This window comes from Stegostoma tigrinum, chromosome 1, assembly GCF_030684315.1.
Source record: "Stegostoma tigrinum isolate sSteTig4 chromosome 1, sSteTig4.hap1, whole genome shotgun sequence".
Classification (NCBI taxonomy): domain Eukaryota; kingdom Metazoa; phylum Chordata; class Chondrichthyes; order Orectolobiformes; family Stegostomatidae; genus Stegostoma; species Stegostoma tigrinum.
Window position 1 is genome coordinate 147,703,956 of NC_081354.1, and position 17,350 is coordinate 147,721,305.

Consider the following 17,350-nt stretch of genomic DNA (forward strand, 5'->3'; position numbering starts at 1 on the left):
ATCTATTTCTTTTCCTCATACAATATGATATTGCTAGTATTAAAGAAAAATTAACCTCCAATGGATTATAAATTGTTCTTGTAAAGTTTTGGCGAAAGCAAGATTTTGTATGAATCCAATTAATCTCTTGAAAGTGACCAAACTGGCCCACACTGAAATTGTACAAGATGAGATTGTATTTATTCTCCTCCCGACCGCCGTTTGAGACATTTTAAAGTCTCACAAAATTACTAAAATTTCAGAAAGTTAGTTGAAAATTCATACAAGGTGCTGCTTTTAATGGCTCTGCATTTAAGATTAATTTTGAAAAAAAAATTCTACTAGTCCTTAATGATCTGGAGCACAGCTCAAATGATATAAGGACATCAAACATGAAAAAGATATGCTTCTGGGCTTTGTAGTGGTGATAAAATTGGTGCATGCCGGCTGACTTTTGATAAATTAGGTTATTAGATCTGATCATGGTAAATTGATTTATGGTAATTCAAAAGGATAAAGAAACTCTGGGAGTGCTGACAAGTCAGAAAAGATCTAGGATAACAGTTAATGATTTGTTAAAACTACAATACTGGTCTGGAAATCTATGCTGGCTCTAATAGGATTTGAGTTGAATTAATATCCTGAAATTACATTGTATTAAGTTTTGATCTGTTGCATAATTTTATATCCACTTTTTGGAGTCCCTACACATACCTTTTATAGGAAGGATATTATTAAGCTAGAGACAGTTCAGAAAAGATTTACCAGGAAGTTGCCAGGTATAGAGAGTTTGAGTTGGAAGGGGAGGCTGGGACTTCTTTCACTGGAACAGAGAGGCTGAGGGATGACCTTATAGAGGTTTATAAAATCATCAGGAGCATGTTTAAGGTGAATGGCAGGTGTCTTTCCCCTAGCACAAGAATAGCGCAAGAATTTCAAGACTAGGGGCCATATTTTTAGGGTGAGAAGAGAAAGTTCAAAAAGGATATGACTGGTTTTTTTTACACCGAATGGGTTGTGTGTGGAATTAACTTGCAGAGGAAGTGATGAATGTGGGTACAGTTACAACAATTAAAAGACATTTGGCTAAGAACATGAATAAGAAATATTTTGAGGGAAATGGGCCAAGCACAGACAGGTGGGCCAAGTTTAATTTGGAAACACAGTTGGCATGGACTGGTTGGGCCAAAGGGTCTATTTCTGCGCTGTATAGCTGTAGATGCTAGAAATGTGAAACAAGAACAACTTGCAATAACTCAACAGGTTTGGCAGCATCTGTAGTGATCTTTTTATCCACAGAAGCTACCAGACCTACTTAGTTTCTTCAGAAAGTTCTATTCTTGTTTCTGTCTTCTGAAGTTGCAATCTAGCTCCCCACACTCTCTGTCGGTAACTTCCCTGCCAAATGTGGTCTTAAGCAACACAGAACAAGACTGTGATAACAAAGTGTGAAGCTGGATGAACACAGCAGGCCAAGCAGCATCTCAGGAGCACAAAAGCTAAGCCCGAAACGTCAGCTTTTGTGCTCCTGAGATGCTGCTTGGCCTGCTGTGTTCATCCAGCTTCACACTTTGTTATCTTGGATTCTCCAGCATCTGCAGTTCCCATTATCGCAGAACAAGAATGTCCCAGGTTTCATGGTCAATTGCATCAAATAATCACCATGAAGCGTTGTGGTTGGCTTGAATGTGATTGACTCCTAACTTCATTCTGTAAAGCCTAGAAAACCACACTTCAAGAGCAATTAGAGATGAGCAACAAATGCTGTGAAAGAGTAAGGAAAAAAATAACATATTACAATCATCTAAGTTAGAAATTGTCAAAATTAGCTCCTGATCACAAGCCAGCAACTGGCAGAAAAGTGAGCACACAGATTAAACTTTGCTGACATTATTGCTTCCATAGTTGAACACTCCACCGGATGCAACTCACCATTGCATTTGGAATCTAAAGACTGAAACTCCTAGCAGCCTCGCTTTCTATTCGGTAGCTAAACATTTCTGACCATATTGTTCATAGCTGCTTCAGCACAGGGGAGAAAGAACAACAAAAGAGGGCCATACAACTTTAAAACAAATATTTTTTATTTTGTTTGTGACTGGGGCCAGGAACAATGAATAATCAGAGTTCCTGCAATGATTAACCCCAACAGTACAAAGCAGAGAACACTGTCCTCAACGATATCACACATTCAATTTGAAAATACTGAGTCTCTGATCGCCCAGGGCTCCGTCTTCCAGTTTGCAAGGGCTGTACAGGGGTATAAGCGGATGTGAGAAATGGGCTCGAAAGACATGGAGCATCTGCATCGTCTCAGCATCAAAGAACGACACCACGCCACCCTCATAGTCTACGTAGATACCAATTCGGCATGGTTTGTGCTGGACCTTCAGCCGGATGTCAGGGTCATCACATGCCTCATAGTGACAGCCATCTCGCAATGTCAGACACCAGATGCCATCGCTTGGACGGTAGACAATATCCCCATGGCGAGATATACAGTTGAAAGCAACTCCCAGATCCCATTTGTCTTTCTTGTTGACAGTCACTTCCCAGTAGTGTTTCCCTGTTGAAAATGCTTCAGCACCAAGAACACAAAGGGCAGTGTCAAAGCGAGCATCCATTGAAACAACCGGCAAAGGTGCACAAAGAGGAATGACTGACCGCCGGTTTGCCGAGATCTGAAGGTAAGGGTGAGCAGTTGAATGGTCAAAGGTGTAAGCTTCAGGCACTAAGTAGAAAAGAAGCACAACATAAATTGGTCAGTAAAATGTGCAGCTTTTGTGAAAGGCTGTACACACAGTATCCTACTTGAGAAAGTAAACTTTTGCACACATGTTTTACACTGAAGTCTATATTTGCCATTGGATTGTCTGCTGAAGGGAGCTTATCCCCTAGAGTTAGGATGGTGTGAGTTTGGTGAGGATATTAAATTAAAAGATAATCCTTTGACAGTCCAATATACTATTTCCATTAACTTCCTCATAAGTGCTGGAACTTGAGTGCTGATGGGCGTTACACCATTGTATGTACGATTTGAATCTCTACTGTTTTCAGCACGTACACTGCAGTTCTCAAAGGGTGTATTGTGGATAGTATGAAGATAAGGATGTTCAAATTCTCACCAAAAGAAGCTGTTATTGAAAAAATAATCTTTACCCGTCTGAATTATTTGAAACATCTTCTTCCAAACTTTGTATTGCAGTGGGCCACAAAATTTCTCAGCCTCAAAATGTACAATGGGGTCATTCACCGTTTCATATGGATTACGAAATCTGCAATGAGACTATTAGCTGAATAAGGCTACTAAAAGTCATGGGCATTGCTTCAGTGAAATGAATTGAGAAATTGAGGAAAATAAAGATAAAGAAGAAGGGAAAAATATAGGCTGAGAGAGAGCAAGAGACCAAAATAGACACGCAGAAACATACTGAAGGCAGAGACAAATGGTCATAAGATGTGGAACAAGGCCCGTTAAAAAGCAGACAGAAAAACGAGTGAAACTGAAATGAAACAAAATGCAGAAGTTATACTTTAACCTCACCGATCAGAGGAAGTGTTCAGCACCTGAAATAGACAAAAACAAATTGAGTAAAGTGGGAGTAAAATGGTGAAAAAGCTCTGCTTGATTACACCATCTCTGGGCCGAGTCACCATAGACATACCTTTCGCTATTAATCACCTGAGAGGAGTGCGTGATTGAAACATAACATGATGCTGCCTGGTGATCACCAGAAGTGTTGGAAATATTCTGCATCATTGTGACTGCCACTAAAGTATAGTGCAGAGAACAAGAAAATCTCTTCTCTCTGATGGGGACTAGGTATGACAGTCAATATTGTTTCCATACATCTTTTCTTAATAAATGTTTGTGAACAATTCCGACAGCACTGCTTTTATTTCCCACATACAGTTCCTCAGAGGAGGAGATAGTGTCCTTATTCTTGAGCTACAGGATTCATTGTGGGGACAGTAGAGTGTAGGTTGGAATGTGGTAGTAGATAGGAAATTCCAAGTTACTAAACTAGTGAGGGTGAAAGAGAGCTGCTGAATATTTGAGTCAAAATGCATGTTTTGGAGATCCCCACAATCCCTGGATTTTAGGTACAAACTCAGAGAAGACAACAGGGGTGGAGGTACGCTTTCAATGATGGTGCAGGGTGTGATAACTTTGTTCTATCCACATTCAGATATCAGAGGCGCTGCAGAGCTCTTCCCCTCTTTTTAGGCCTCTCCTTGCCAAAGACAGATCAATGCAAATGCAATGTTTGGCCTTAAACATCAGATGAAATAAAAGACATAAAAGCATTTTGTTTAATTTCTTTCAGTGATTAAATTAAAGGAGACCAGAAGAAAAAAAGGCAGCTGTCCTTGGGTCCATAATAAATTACCTTCAGGAGGCCATTCACATTGGTGGTCTGCAGTGCTGCGTCAAGGGGATCTATCAGCAATTTCAGATGTGCAATTCTCTGCAAGCATTCTGCCTTCAGCCTTCTCAGCTCCTCCAGGGTCTTTTGTTTCTCAGCAGCTATCAATTCCATCAAAACTTTCTCTTCCGAATCTAGGAAGGTCCGCAAAGCAGCAAAATCGTCCTGCACTTGCCGTTCAAGTATCTCAGCTTGTTCCTGTATAAAGAATAGAAAGGTTCACAATTTAGGTTTTTGTGAGGAGCAAGTATTCAAATGAATCAAGGAATCTGATCCCTTACCACCTCAGTCCTGATAGAAACCAAGTCACAGTCTCTTGAACACCCCTGAACACCTGAAATTATAACATGATAAGCCCTCTCCGGCAGTTCTATAGAGCACAAATACTTCACCTCGTGTACAAGGGTCAGAAATGGTCCAACTCCTATCTCCAATCTATGTTTAGTTCGCTGATCTCAGCTCTCGTATTCAAGAGGCAGAACACAATAAATGCCTTAAGTGATATCAGAAATGAAGCTGAAGTCAGACAAAATTCCCATTCCAAATTAATGCAGGATAACCTTTGTGAAACTGAACTGCAAAGGCCCCCCAACAGTCAAATGTCCTGCTGCTGCTCATCAGAAGGATTTATGTGAAGAACGACCGACGTGGGTGAGATGGTGAAGACAGGCTTCCACACATGGAATCAGTACCAAGAGGGGCCATGAGAGAGATAATTTACCCGGGTGCACTGAAGAGGTTATACAGGAAGTTACTTAAATACATCAGATGACATACTTTGCCTGGTAATGCTGATCATGCAGAAACAATTCAGGGCTAACAGATTAAAGAGGGGATGGGCCATCAGACATGGCTGAGAGACCAAAAGTGCTGACATAAGTGGGGGGGATATGGTCTCATTGACCATGTCAACTATTAGGTTAGATAGACAAGAGCACTGCTGTTTTTGAACAAACTGTCGTTCTTGATAGGAACGTGTATGAGAAGAATGAAATGGAAAATCAACAAGGTCATAATACATAGGAGTTAGGATATCTGGTGTGAGGAAAGGGATGATGGAGGAACAAGTCAGGTATAATTTATTTTTACACAACCATGTAAATACAGGACTGCAAGTATAAACAAGGCCATATGATCCATGTTGCAACTGGATTCCGTAAAGTTATGTTGCATAAAAATGGTGTTAATGTGCTCAAGATCTGGTGATAGTTGAGATGCCTCTTGGAGCAATCAAAGGTCATTCAGCCATATGTACATTACTTATATGATCAGTATTGATAAACAGACCCCTGCTTCTTCTCTTAATAGCTGACTTTTGCCATGTTCCTTTAGATGCTCCACAACAGCACCCAGAGTTCTTTATTACCTGGGCTGCTGTTGTGTTCCGTTCAATCTCTTCCAATCTTGAGGTCTGCTCTGAGCTCTCTGCCTGTAACTCCACCAACTTTGCAGTCAGCGATTCCTGCTCACATTAAAAAAAATTAAAGTTATGTTTAGGGGAAGCAGAACATTATCAGCAAACATCTGGTACAGGCCACAAGCAATTCCTGAAAGTCAAAGCCTGTTGAATTCTAGGGCTGGACTGAGTCACCCAATGTGATAATGAGGTCTGAACAGAAGGTCTAAATTTCTTCATCTGTCTGCACCGAATCATCTAATCTCAACTGGTATTGTACAGAGCACCATATAGTGGGACAGACCAGGCTCCAATCCTGGTGAAGGATAACTGAGATACTGAGGTGAGGCCTGTACACAAGAGGTCAAATGCCCCAATTCCCATCAGAATCTCTATTTTCAATGCCAACTGGAAAAAAAATTGGCCAGTTACCTTCCTCAGATTTTTCTATCCAATCTTGCAATGGAATATGCTGTAGAACATACTCTGTTGAAAGAACCTTGGAGGGAGCAGCTGACAGTATCTATGCAAAAGCCACACATTTTTTATACAGCGTTAGCTGTCCTTTTCAGGTCCATATAATGCTAAATGGGTAAACATGTAAGTGTGCAGGTTAGGTGATAAGTGAGTAATGGGACAGCATGGCAGTTGGATAGATTGGTGAGGCTGGGTTGTGTGTGTGAGGGGGAAAGGCAGAGGAATCAGAAGGTCGGGTAGGAGTCACAGCATGAGGAATCAAGTGGTAACCCTGGTTAGGTCAGGCCGAGAGGAGAGACTTGAGGCAGGAATCAGGCTGTCAAGACTTAGCCAGAATTTCATCTTTTTTTTAACCCAACATTTCCTGGGTCACTAAGCTGGAACAGCCCGAAGTCACCTACTTCAACTCAGAATTACAGATCTTTTTGGAGGGTCCAGAAGTATTTCCTCTCAGAAGCTCAAACTTCCCAGGGCAATTTCTCCATAGGTTCAATGTGTCAAGAATTCTGCTGGTCCCGTCACACATCTTGGGTCATACAACCAGTCTGCTGGAATATCTGAGGACAGTAGTTTCAACTTGATCTGTTGGGATGTCAGGGATACAGTGAACTTGCATTGATGTTATGGCCCTAAAGGCAATTAAGTAAGGATGATAATATAAAGATTTATCTTCATAGAGAGTCACACAGCACAGAAACAGACCCTTCGGCCCAACTCATCCATGCTGACCAGATTTCCTAAATTTGCATACTTTTGGCTCAATATATATTTCTTCAGTGTCCCTATACCTTGCCGAACGTCATGGGAGCACTATTACAATTTCTTAATGGCTGCACAGTTTAGGAAGCAGATCCACCACAACTTTTTCAGGACTTTCGGGAAAATCGGACTGGATGCTGCCTTTCTGAAATTGCTCATACTCATTGGGTGACAGGGGGCGGAGGAATCTGAAGAGTTTAAAGCTGTTATGCAAGTACTTGGGAGGTGTCAGACAGAATTCTGGGGCCTCTTGTATTTTTTTTTAAATCAGCAAAAAAACACGAGTTGTGTATGCAATGACCAACCTTCAACTCACTTAAGGCCTCTTCCACTGCCACCACCGTGTGCCCTCGGTGTGAGCCCGTAATTGCACATTTGCTGCAAACTTTCTGTTTCTCTACTCTGCAGAAATACATCAGCTTCTTGCCGTGCTCCGCGCACCTCGCAACCTCCCCAGAAGCAGCATCTCCCTTCTCCTCCATCCTTCAGATCCGTCCCCCAACTGCAAACTTTGACGAAGCAGATTATTTTAAAGAAGTTGCACACTCCCTGTTCTGTGGTCCATTTTGACACGCCGTTCACGCCTCAGTACGGAAGTGATACGTTGAGGGGAAGTCCCAATCTAATCTCTGATCGACGTTAGAGTCACCCAACCGTAGGACACAATGCTCAAAGAGGGAGTTAGCATGAAGTGCGCACCCTTGAGACTGAGACGACGCAGAGGTGAAGAAAGGTGTCGACCCGAAACGACCACTTTGCTGCTCCTCTGATGCTGCCTGGCTTGCTGTGTTCCTCCAGCTCTACACTGTGTTATCTCATGCTCAAAGGGGGAAGGCGAAAGAGACCGGGAGTACTGTAACAAACACTATTAGAGTAGGAGGCTCTTCTTCCAACATCTTATGATTGGATGATCATTTTAATTTTGTCCCATACTCAGTGATTGGAATGAACTGTAATTCAGAACAGTGCACTCGTAAAAAAAACCCAAATCACTTTATGTACTTAAAAAAGATCGAATTGTCGATGATTGGTATTAAGTGCAAAAGCAACGCACGGAATCGAGAATTTGATGTCAGAAAATTGATTTCGGAACTTTGAATTCATCTATTGTTAAATCTGTAAACATGATTCTAAGATACCATATTATCTGAAATTTAAAAACAGAAATTGCTCGCGAAGTCAGCAAATCTGGCGGCATCAGTGGGAAGAAAGCAGAGTTACTGTTTCAAGTCATCAGAAGCAAAGACAGAAATTGGCTGTGAAGTGTTAACTCTTCTTTCTGCCCACAGATACTGCTAGATCTGCCGTGTTTCTCCAATTTCTGTTTCTGTTTCAAATCTTCGTTTCTTTGTTTTATTTTAGTATGTTACCTCCCTAGTGCCCGGCTCAAGGCCATCACGGAGTAGCTGCGGGCAGGTTTTGGAGGTGGGAGAGGTAATGTTCCACATTTGTCAATGTTGATGATACCAGCCGTTCAAGCTTCAGTATGGATGGATAGTACATAATTTTTAAAGTACATAAAGTGACTTGGGTTTTTTTTTGCGAGTGCACTGTTCTGAATTACAGTTCATTCCAATCGCTGAGGTTGGAACAAAATTAAAATGATCATCCAAATGATCATCATGGACAGGTAGAGGGATGATGTCCTGAAAGCAAGTTTTAGGGAGCTGGGAGTTGGGGATGGGGTCAGGAAATTCAAAAGAAGGCCTGTTTCGTACAGCAGACATCTAAGGATTTAGAGTCATACAGCTGTACAGCACAGAATCAGACCCTTCAGTCCAACTCTTCCAGGCCGACCAGATATCCTTCATTAATCTAGACCCCTTTGCTTGCGTTCGGCCCATATCCCTCCAAACCCTTCCTATCTGTAGACCCATCGAGATGCCTTTTAAATGTTGTAACTGTACCAGCCTCCACCATTTCCTCTGGCAGCGCATTCCATACATGCACCACTCTCTGTGTGAGAAAGTTGCCCCTTAGGCCACGTTTAAACCATTTCCCTCTCACCTTAAATCAATGACAACATTCTTGTAAATCTTTTCTGAGCACTTTCAAGCTTAACCACATCCTTCCTGTAGCAAGGAGACAAGAACTGAACGTAGTATTCCAAAAATGGCTGAACCAATGTCCTGTACAGCTGCAACATGACCTACCGATTCCTTTACTCAACGCATTGACCAATTCTCCCAATGCCGTAGGATTAGGAAGATTGGTCAATTGGCCACACTGTTGGTGAATTGGTGTAGAAAGGAGCGTGTCAGATTTTCGAGGCTATTTGCCTGTTTCTGCACCAGGTGGGATGTGTACAAACTGGACAATTTACACCTTAATAGGACCTAGACTGATGTCTTTACCCAGAGATTTCCTAGTGTTGTTGGGATGGGTTTAAACTAGCTTGTCAGGGGTTGGGACCCTGAGAGGTGACAAAATTGGAGGGAAGTAAAGCTGATCGTGGGTAATAAAAATGTGACAAGTGAAGTCAAAAAGCAAGCAAAATAAAGGTGAGCATAAATTAAGCTTGGGATATGGAGTAACGTCAAAAGAGCAATTTACCTAAATGCACAAAAGATACACAAGTAGATTATTTAAAGGTAAATAGATATGATCTGATTGCCATTACAGAAACATGGCTGCAGGCGGATCAACACTTTTAGAGAGGTCAGGTAAAATGGAAACAGAGCCGGTGTTGTGCTAAATAATAACGTGGAATCAGAACAATAGTAATGGAGGGTCTCAGATCAGAAGAATAAAATGTGAAATTTGTTTGGGTGGATCTTAGAAAGAACAAGAGGTAGAAAATATTGGTGGCTGTTGCTTAAGGCCACCATGATATTAATCAGGAGATTACAGAAGCATGTAGCAAGGGTAAAGCAGTAAGCATGGATGCCACCACTTTCTATGTGGATTAGTTAAACCTAATGAGAAATAATGCTTTTGTTCCAACCAGACCCTGGGCAACTTGTAACAGTTCAATATGGGATACCCCAAACTGCTACCCCCCTTTCTTTATCCAGCCTTGGAAATAGTCACATAGCCAAGCCATAGCCTACAATGAATTGAGGAAACAGCAATCATCCTCCAAGATCTTAGCACACAATGATCCTAAGCGAGATCTGGTATTGACACGCAATGTCTCCCCTGACAGCACTGGGTGATATTACTTCTTAGGGAGCCCAATGGCGAAGAATACCGGAGTGTTTGCATCCAGGACTTTGCTAATGCAGAGCCTAAATAAGCCCCAGACAGAGAAAGAAGAATTGGTGCTTATATTTGGAGTCAGGAAGTTCCATCAGTATTTTTATTGATGAAAATTTGCAATGATAACGCACCACAAACTCCTAAGCAGAAGGTAGTACTGCTCATAGCTTCAGGCCAGATTCAGTGGTGGGCTCTAATATGAAGTGCCTATAGTTAGAAGTTAGAACACCATCTGGGATGCCAAGTAGTGTGCATGGATACACTACCAGCAGTAGCATCAATGGATGAGTATGTAATGGTTTTAGTGACATACTCCCAATCACAGCAAACAATATCACATTTTGGATGCAGAAAGACTTTGAATGCTGTCAAAGCTGAAGCAGCTGTTGGTGATGTGGAAAACCAAAACTGAAACTGTTTTGACCCAGAGAGACTAGCACACAGTATAAGATGGCGTATTGTTATGGGGAACAGGAGTGATTGCCCCGAGCAATGGTCGCTGCCAGATACTAGCTGAACTCCATGAGGGTAATCGAGGGGTCTCCAAACTGAAGAAGTTGGCAAGAAGTTATGTCTGGTGGCCAGGCTAGGATGTAGAGACAGCGACATCCACCACGACCATCTCAGATTCTGAGGTTTTGTCAGCACTTAACGGAGATGGAGAACTTGGGCTCCAGCAGCTTTTCTGACGGTTCCAAGGAGGAGAGCACATTTTGCTCCTGCACCATTTGCAAGTTTGCAGCTTTCGTGCTTGTTCAGGACCATCACACCAACCTGAACTTTATATGTCACTGGTCCTGACCTTGTATTGACCAATCTGAGATGGGCGTGGCAGATGTCACTGTCTCTCTGCCTTTGGCGGCAAAAGTATAGAATGAATTTCTATTGAAGTGCTCCTGGTGCAAGATGTGATCTGTCATGCATTGTTACACACCACCCATATCAGATACCAAATTGGAAGATCCTGACCCAGTACTAAAACACCCCAAGAGACTCTCCAAAATGGAGGACCGGCTTGTGTCCTTGGGCCCAGAGGGGGAAGGATGTCGTGATTGTAATGAGGTCAGCTCGTTGGACCATGTAGAGTATGAGATCTCTGATTGGGGCTGTTAACCTTGTCCAATCAGGGACCCCTAGCTGACGCAGGAGTGTCAGACATTCTGGGTGCTGACTCTGACGAGGCTGTGCCAGAATCAAGGATTTTCCACTTATAAATAAAGGGTGACATGGTGACTGATACTGGCCTCTGTGGAGTTATTTCACAATACACATTCACAGATTAAAAATTTAGTGGAGTCCAAAAGATGCAATTTAAAATAAATAGATAAATGGATCTTTTTCTGAATTGTTTGTGAATAGTAAGTGATTGAACTGCTGACATTTTCAAGCTTCTTGCTTTTGAAGGCTGATTTTAGTCCCTTTGGCCCGATTCCTTTTCTAAAAAAAACTGGGTTGCAGCATAGTGGGGGAGGATTTTATCTGTGACAGTGAATAATTAGGGAATGATTCTTCAACTGTAACCATCACAGTATGCTAATGCTTAAACAGAGGTGGGTACTTAGGAGGCCATTCTGTTGCACTAGTCCATTGCAGCAGAGTTGAAACTAACTTTTTAAGCTGTCCTTGTGTGTGGTTTGAAGGGGAAACCACAAAATGCGTTGGCAGTTTTGCAGTGATCCACAGGGATGGTTTGCTGGTGAACAGGGGTTTGTCAGCTCATTGTTATCTGTGTCATTCACAAGCAATCACAGTCCAATCTGTTGAAGATATTAAAATGTGAGGCTGGATGAACACAGCAGGCCAAGCAGCATCTCAGGAGCACAAAAGCTGATGTTTCGGGCCTAGACCCTTCATCAGAGAGCTCGAAACGTCAGCTTTTGTGCTCCTGAGATGCTGCTGGGCCTGCTGTGCTCATCCAGCCTCACATTTTATTATCTTGGATTCTCCAGCATCTGCCGTTCCCATTATCACCAATCTGTTGAAGATCCTTTGATACCTTTTAGGTATTACATCCCATTGCACCTGCACTTTTTTTTAAAACAACATCTGCAGTTATCTTGTCTCTGTAACAATCTTTTTAAGAAAAAGATACTTGAAAACAAGTTAAAAGTTTCCACAGGAGTTCAAACTTGTGTTTTAGACACTATGGAGGATGAAACACTGAAGTGTGTTGGGAATGGTTTTCCTCTAATATTATACTGAAGAACTGACTGCAGAACAGGGTATTTTTATACCTAGTATTAGGTATCAAAATAGGGCTAATGTTGTAAGAGAAGCTTCTGAGTTGAGTAGCCATAGTACGACAGAATTTTATTTTATATTGAAAATGAGGCAGTTCAATCTGAAATGAAAACAGAAATTGCTGGAAAAGCTCAGCAGGTCTACCATCTGTGAAGAGAAATCAGTTAACATTCTGAGGAAGGGTCACTCAAATTAAAATGTTAACTCTGATTTCTCTCTACAGATGCTGCCAGATCTGCCAAGCATTTTCAGCAATTTCTGTTTTTGCTTCTGATTTACTGCATCCACAGTCCTTTCGGTTTTATTTAGTTCAGTCTGAAAACAGATTGTTACATTTGAATAAAAGAAATTATGAAGGAATGAGGGAAATTGATTTAATTAGTTTGGACAGTACATTAAATGATGAGGGTAAATAGGCTATAGATATTATTTAAGGAATTATTACATAATTTACAGGAACTGCACATTCCTTCAAATCACAAAGAATAAAATCAAAAAGGTCGACAAGTTGAGGATTTTAATTTTAAAGGAAAAGTCTTATAAATATGTCACAAATTGTAACAAATCTGAGGATTGGGAGAATTTTAAAACACAAAAGGAGGACCAAGAAAATGAATATAAACTAGCAAAAAAAATTGAAAGGTACATAAATAGGACACATTGTGTTAATACAGCTGTGAGTGTATTGCACAGTCAAGAGAATTTATAATGGGAATTGAAATGGCTGCAAAGCTAAGTGATTACTTTGTGTCTGTTTACACTGTGAAAGATGCATGAAAACTCTCAGAATTAGAGATCCAATGAGTCATTGAAGGAAATTAGCAAAAAGGGTGTGTTGGAGAAATTAATGAAACTGAAGGTTGATTAGTCCTTGGACCTAATATTCTACATGTTGATATGGAGATAATGGATGTTAAAATTCTATAGATTCTGTTAATAGTTTCAGCAGATTGAAAGGTAGCAGATGTCACCCCACTGTGTAAGAAAGGTGGGAGAGAGAATATGGGGAACTGTGAAAATGCCTGAATCTATTTTTAAGGATAATAATAAATAGACACACGAATGATTATCATCTGATTGGGCACAGTTAGCACAGATGTGAACAGGATATTGTTGTTGACAAACTTTTTGAATATGTTGCTAACAAAATTGGTAAAGGGGTGTTGGTGTACATAGTACACTTGAATTGTCAGGAGCCCTCTTCGAGGCTGATTAGTAAAATTTAAGCACATGGGATAGGAGGTAACATACTGGCACAGAATAAGGATTGGCTAAGAGATAGTCTCTGTTTTCTAAGATTAAATGTTTCTCTCTTGCTTTGGTAGCTGGCTGGTGGGATACAGCAACGATCATGCTTTGGGCCCCAGCTGTTCAAACTATGTATCAGTGACTGAGATGTGGAGTCCAAATATAATCCTTTTGAATTCATGAATGACACAAAGCGACATGGGTTTGGGTGTTCAAAGGAAGATACAAAACAGGCTTGGGAGAGTACGGACAGACTTAGTGAGTGACCATGATCAAGGAAGATGGAACATGAAAAAAAAATTAGGTTAACCACTTTGGTAGAAGAAAGACGTGCAGATTATTTCTCAAATGGTAAAAGATTACAAAGTATAGATAACCATAGGGACCTAGATACCCTCAACAATAAGTCATTAAAAGCTAACTTTTAGGTGCAACAGACAACTGGGATGGCTAACTGAATGTTAGCCTTTATTGCAAAAGGATTTGAGCACAGGAGTAGTGAAGTCTTGTTTCAACTGTATCAAACTTTGGTTCAGAGAGAACAACATGTGGTTTTTCTCTCCATCTCTTGGAAAGGATATTATTGCCATAGGAGTTCAACAAACATTCACCAGATCTGTTCCTCCTCTACAAAATTACTCATCTCCCCTCCAGACTCATCTACTGCTAAAACTTATATCAATGTGTTCCCTATGTTTCTTCTAATACAATAGTGGCTGAAACACATAATTGGCAGTAAAGGACTTAATGTCACCAAAGGGTGTGAACATGAATACTTCTTTTACGTTACCTCCAGACTTGAATATTTCCATTAATTCCGATCCTGTCACCCACACTCTACCCTCTGTAAATTTTACATAATTCAAACCTCTCCTCTCTGTCCTTTATCACATTAAATCCCATTCACCCATCATTCTTGTATTCCTGAACTACATCAGCTCCCAAGCAAAGGCTAAGCAATACTTCAAACTTAAAACATTTATGCTTTCTTTCAAATCTCTTCATATCCTCATCTGATCTCTATTTTCCTCCAGTCCCACAACTCTCCAAAATTTCTGCACAGACCTAATTTGGGCCTCTCAAGGATCTTCAGTTTTAAGTACACCACCATTGGTGCCTATTTCTTCAGAGATTGCTCCCAAAACATCTCTTTTGTTTAGTCCTTAAGATGCTTCTTCAAACCTTTCTTTGACCAAGCTTTTAGTCATAACCCAATATTAACTGATGTGGCTTGCTGTCAAATCTTGCTTTATAATGCTGGTATGAAACACTGACATTTTAACAGCTCTGTATGAATACAACTCATGTTACTTGAGTAAAATAGAGAGAGGTTGACAACATGCAGGTTATGTGAAAGGCTTGCATGTACTGTTGCTAAGTAATTTTCCCACCTTTTGACTGTTTTCTAATAAATCCCATTTTTGATTTCACAGTCAGAAATCTACAGTACGGAAAAGGGCCCTTCTGCCACATCTGTACCAGTCAAAAAACAATTACCAAACTCATTTTCCACCACTTGGTCCTTTAACCTTGTATGCCTCAGCATTGCAAATGCACATCAAAATACTTCTTAAATGTTATGGAGTGTTTCTACTACTACTACCCTTACAGGCAGGAGTTCCAGATTCCTACCACCCTCTGGGGAGAAAAGGTTTTGTCCACATCTCCTCTAAACTTTCTGCCTTTTACCTTAAATCCATTCCCCCACTTAATCCCGCCATTAAAGGGGTCTACTCTATCTGTACTCAGTTTCACACAACTCAACGATGTCCCCTTTCAATTTCTTCTGCTCCAAGGTAAACAACCTGAGTCTGTCCTCTCATCTTGAAAAGGAATTTGCTGTCGGGATATTTCAAAAATTAGAATCCAAAAACCAGAGTTTTGGAACACCCTTTACCTACCTTATGGTGGGGGGGGGGGGGTCATTAAAAGGAAAAGGGGGGAAAAAAAATCAAACAATACCTCACTACCTCAGGTTTAAGAAGCGAAAAGAGAATCGATTTCAATTCAGCACCTTTTGTTCATGGTATGAAATACTTGACCTTGGAGTGCAGTTCCACAAATCCCTGCAGAAAGGAAACCACGTAGATTATGCAAGTAAGAAAGCACTTGGGATACCTTCCCTTATTGTTTAAGGCATTTAGCTTAGGGAGCTTATGTAGAATTCTATCAAAATACTGGTTAGGGCACAGCTGGAGTACTGTATACATCCTCCTCATCGTGATCATTGATCATAAGGCAATGAAGAGAATACAAAGGAGACTTACAAGAGTATAGCAAAATTTTATCTAGAAGAACTGGATAGATCAAGTTTGTTTCCCTTGGAGGACAGGATACTGAGAAGGATATATAAACTGAGTGGCCAAAATCAAGCAGATTTGATCTACTTCCATTCATAGAGGGGTCAAACACTAGTAGATTAAAAATAACTTCCAGGATTAAAAAAAGAGTCAGAACTGTTTATAGTGTTTAAAAAACTTGGGAATGTACTTGGATGTATTCCAACTTGCACTGCTATTAATGGAACCAGAAAGGGATTAGGTTGAATCACTCATCTCCAGCTAGCACCTACATAATGGGCCAAACAGCCTTCTTCTTTGCCATAATGGTCCAGGTTTCTAGCCTTTTAACGTTTTTTGCTTCTAGCTATTGGCTTTCAGAGACTCTGATTACATATTCCTAAATCTGTAAGTGTCTCCTTACTGATCTGTTATACACAAAAAAGGGTGGCACTTTGGCTCAGTGGTTAGCCAGGGTCCCAGGTTTGATTCCACTCTCAGGCGACTGTTTGCAGTTTGTATATTCTTCAAGCACCTGCCAGAGTTTCCTCCAGGTGCTCTGGTTTCCTCCTGCAGTCCAAAGATGTGCCTGTTGTTAGACGGATTGGCCATGCTAAATTATCCATATGGTGTCCAAGAATGTATAGGTCGGATGAATAATACATAGGATATGCTGGGTGACAGGGATAGGGTAGGGAGTGGGCGTGGGTGGGATGCTCGAAGGGTCACTGTGAACTCAATGGGCCAAATGGCCTGCTTCCACACTGTACACATTCCATGAAATGGAGGACTTCACACTTACCCACATTGAACTTAAGCTGCCAGTTTTCAGTTCTTTTTAATCCAGAGAACAGACTTGTGGTGAACCAGTTTCTCATATCTTCGAGGGAGCACTGAACATGTCTCTAGATGAGGCAAAGATCCTACTGTCAAATTCTAGGTAGCTTGAAATATAAAAGTCAGTATCAATATGGACTAGTTTTGGTCAACTAACAAAATCAGACATATTTCTGATAAATAACTCATAATTAACAGATTTTCAACTACATGTGAACCGTATATAACTTTTTGAAACCAGAAGTCCCTATGTTAATTGTGTAGGATGCTGCTGAGGCCACTGTTTTTTTGGTTCATCCCTAGTTACCCTACAAAAGGGAATAGGTTTTTGAGATTTTGGAGTTTGGTGCCCAATCACTCTCCCTCCTCATAAGGAAACACTGATAAGCAGGAAATTCTAAGATATTTACTGAGCAACAATGAATGAGAGTCAGTTCCTGTTCGAATCTGGATAAACATTACTTGAAATTGATAAGTTTTCACACATTGCTGCTAATCTTCTCGCGTTA

The 17,350-nt window shown here is 40.9% G+C and overlaps 1 protein-coding gene across 1 annotated transcript; it reads right to left on the bottom strand.

Moving 5' to 3' along the window:
• Positions 1-2,045: 2,045 nt before the first annotated feature.
• LOC125454003 (E3 ubiquitin-protein ligase TRIM62-like) lies at positions 2,046-7,678 on the bottom strand. Its single transcript, XM_048534239.2, has 6 exons — positions 7,344-7,678; positions 5,773-5,868; positions 4,371-4,604; positions 3,524-3,546; positions 3,139-3,254; positions 2,046-2,710 (listed from the first exon to the last, which is right to left on the bottom strand). The coding sequence occupies exons 1-6, from the start codon at positions 7,518-7,520 to the stop codon at positions 2,163-2,165; spliced, it is 1,194 nt and encodes a 397-aa protein (XP_048390196.1). The 5' UTR covers positions 7,521-7,678; the 3' UTR covers positions 2,046-2,162.
• Positions 7,679-17,350: the final 9,672 nt, after the last annotated feature.

Excerpts from the sequence above, each read along its gene's own strand:
- LOC125454003 (XM_048534239.2), bottom strand. The coding sequence starts at position 7,520 with ATGGAGGAGAAGGGAGATGCTGCTTCTGGGGAGGTTGCGAGGTGCGCG. Across the intron at positions 4,605-5,772 it reads GGAACACAACAGCAGCCCAG|GAACAAGCTGAGATACTTGA; the intron begins GTAATAAAGAAC and ends TTCTTTATACAG. Across the intron at positions 3,255-3,523 it reads CTGAACACTTCCTCTGATCG|ATTTCGTAATCCATATGAAA; the intron begins GTGAGGTTAAAG and ends GTCTCATTGCAG.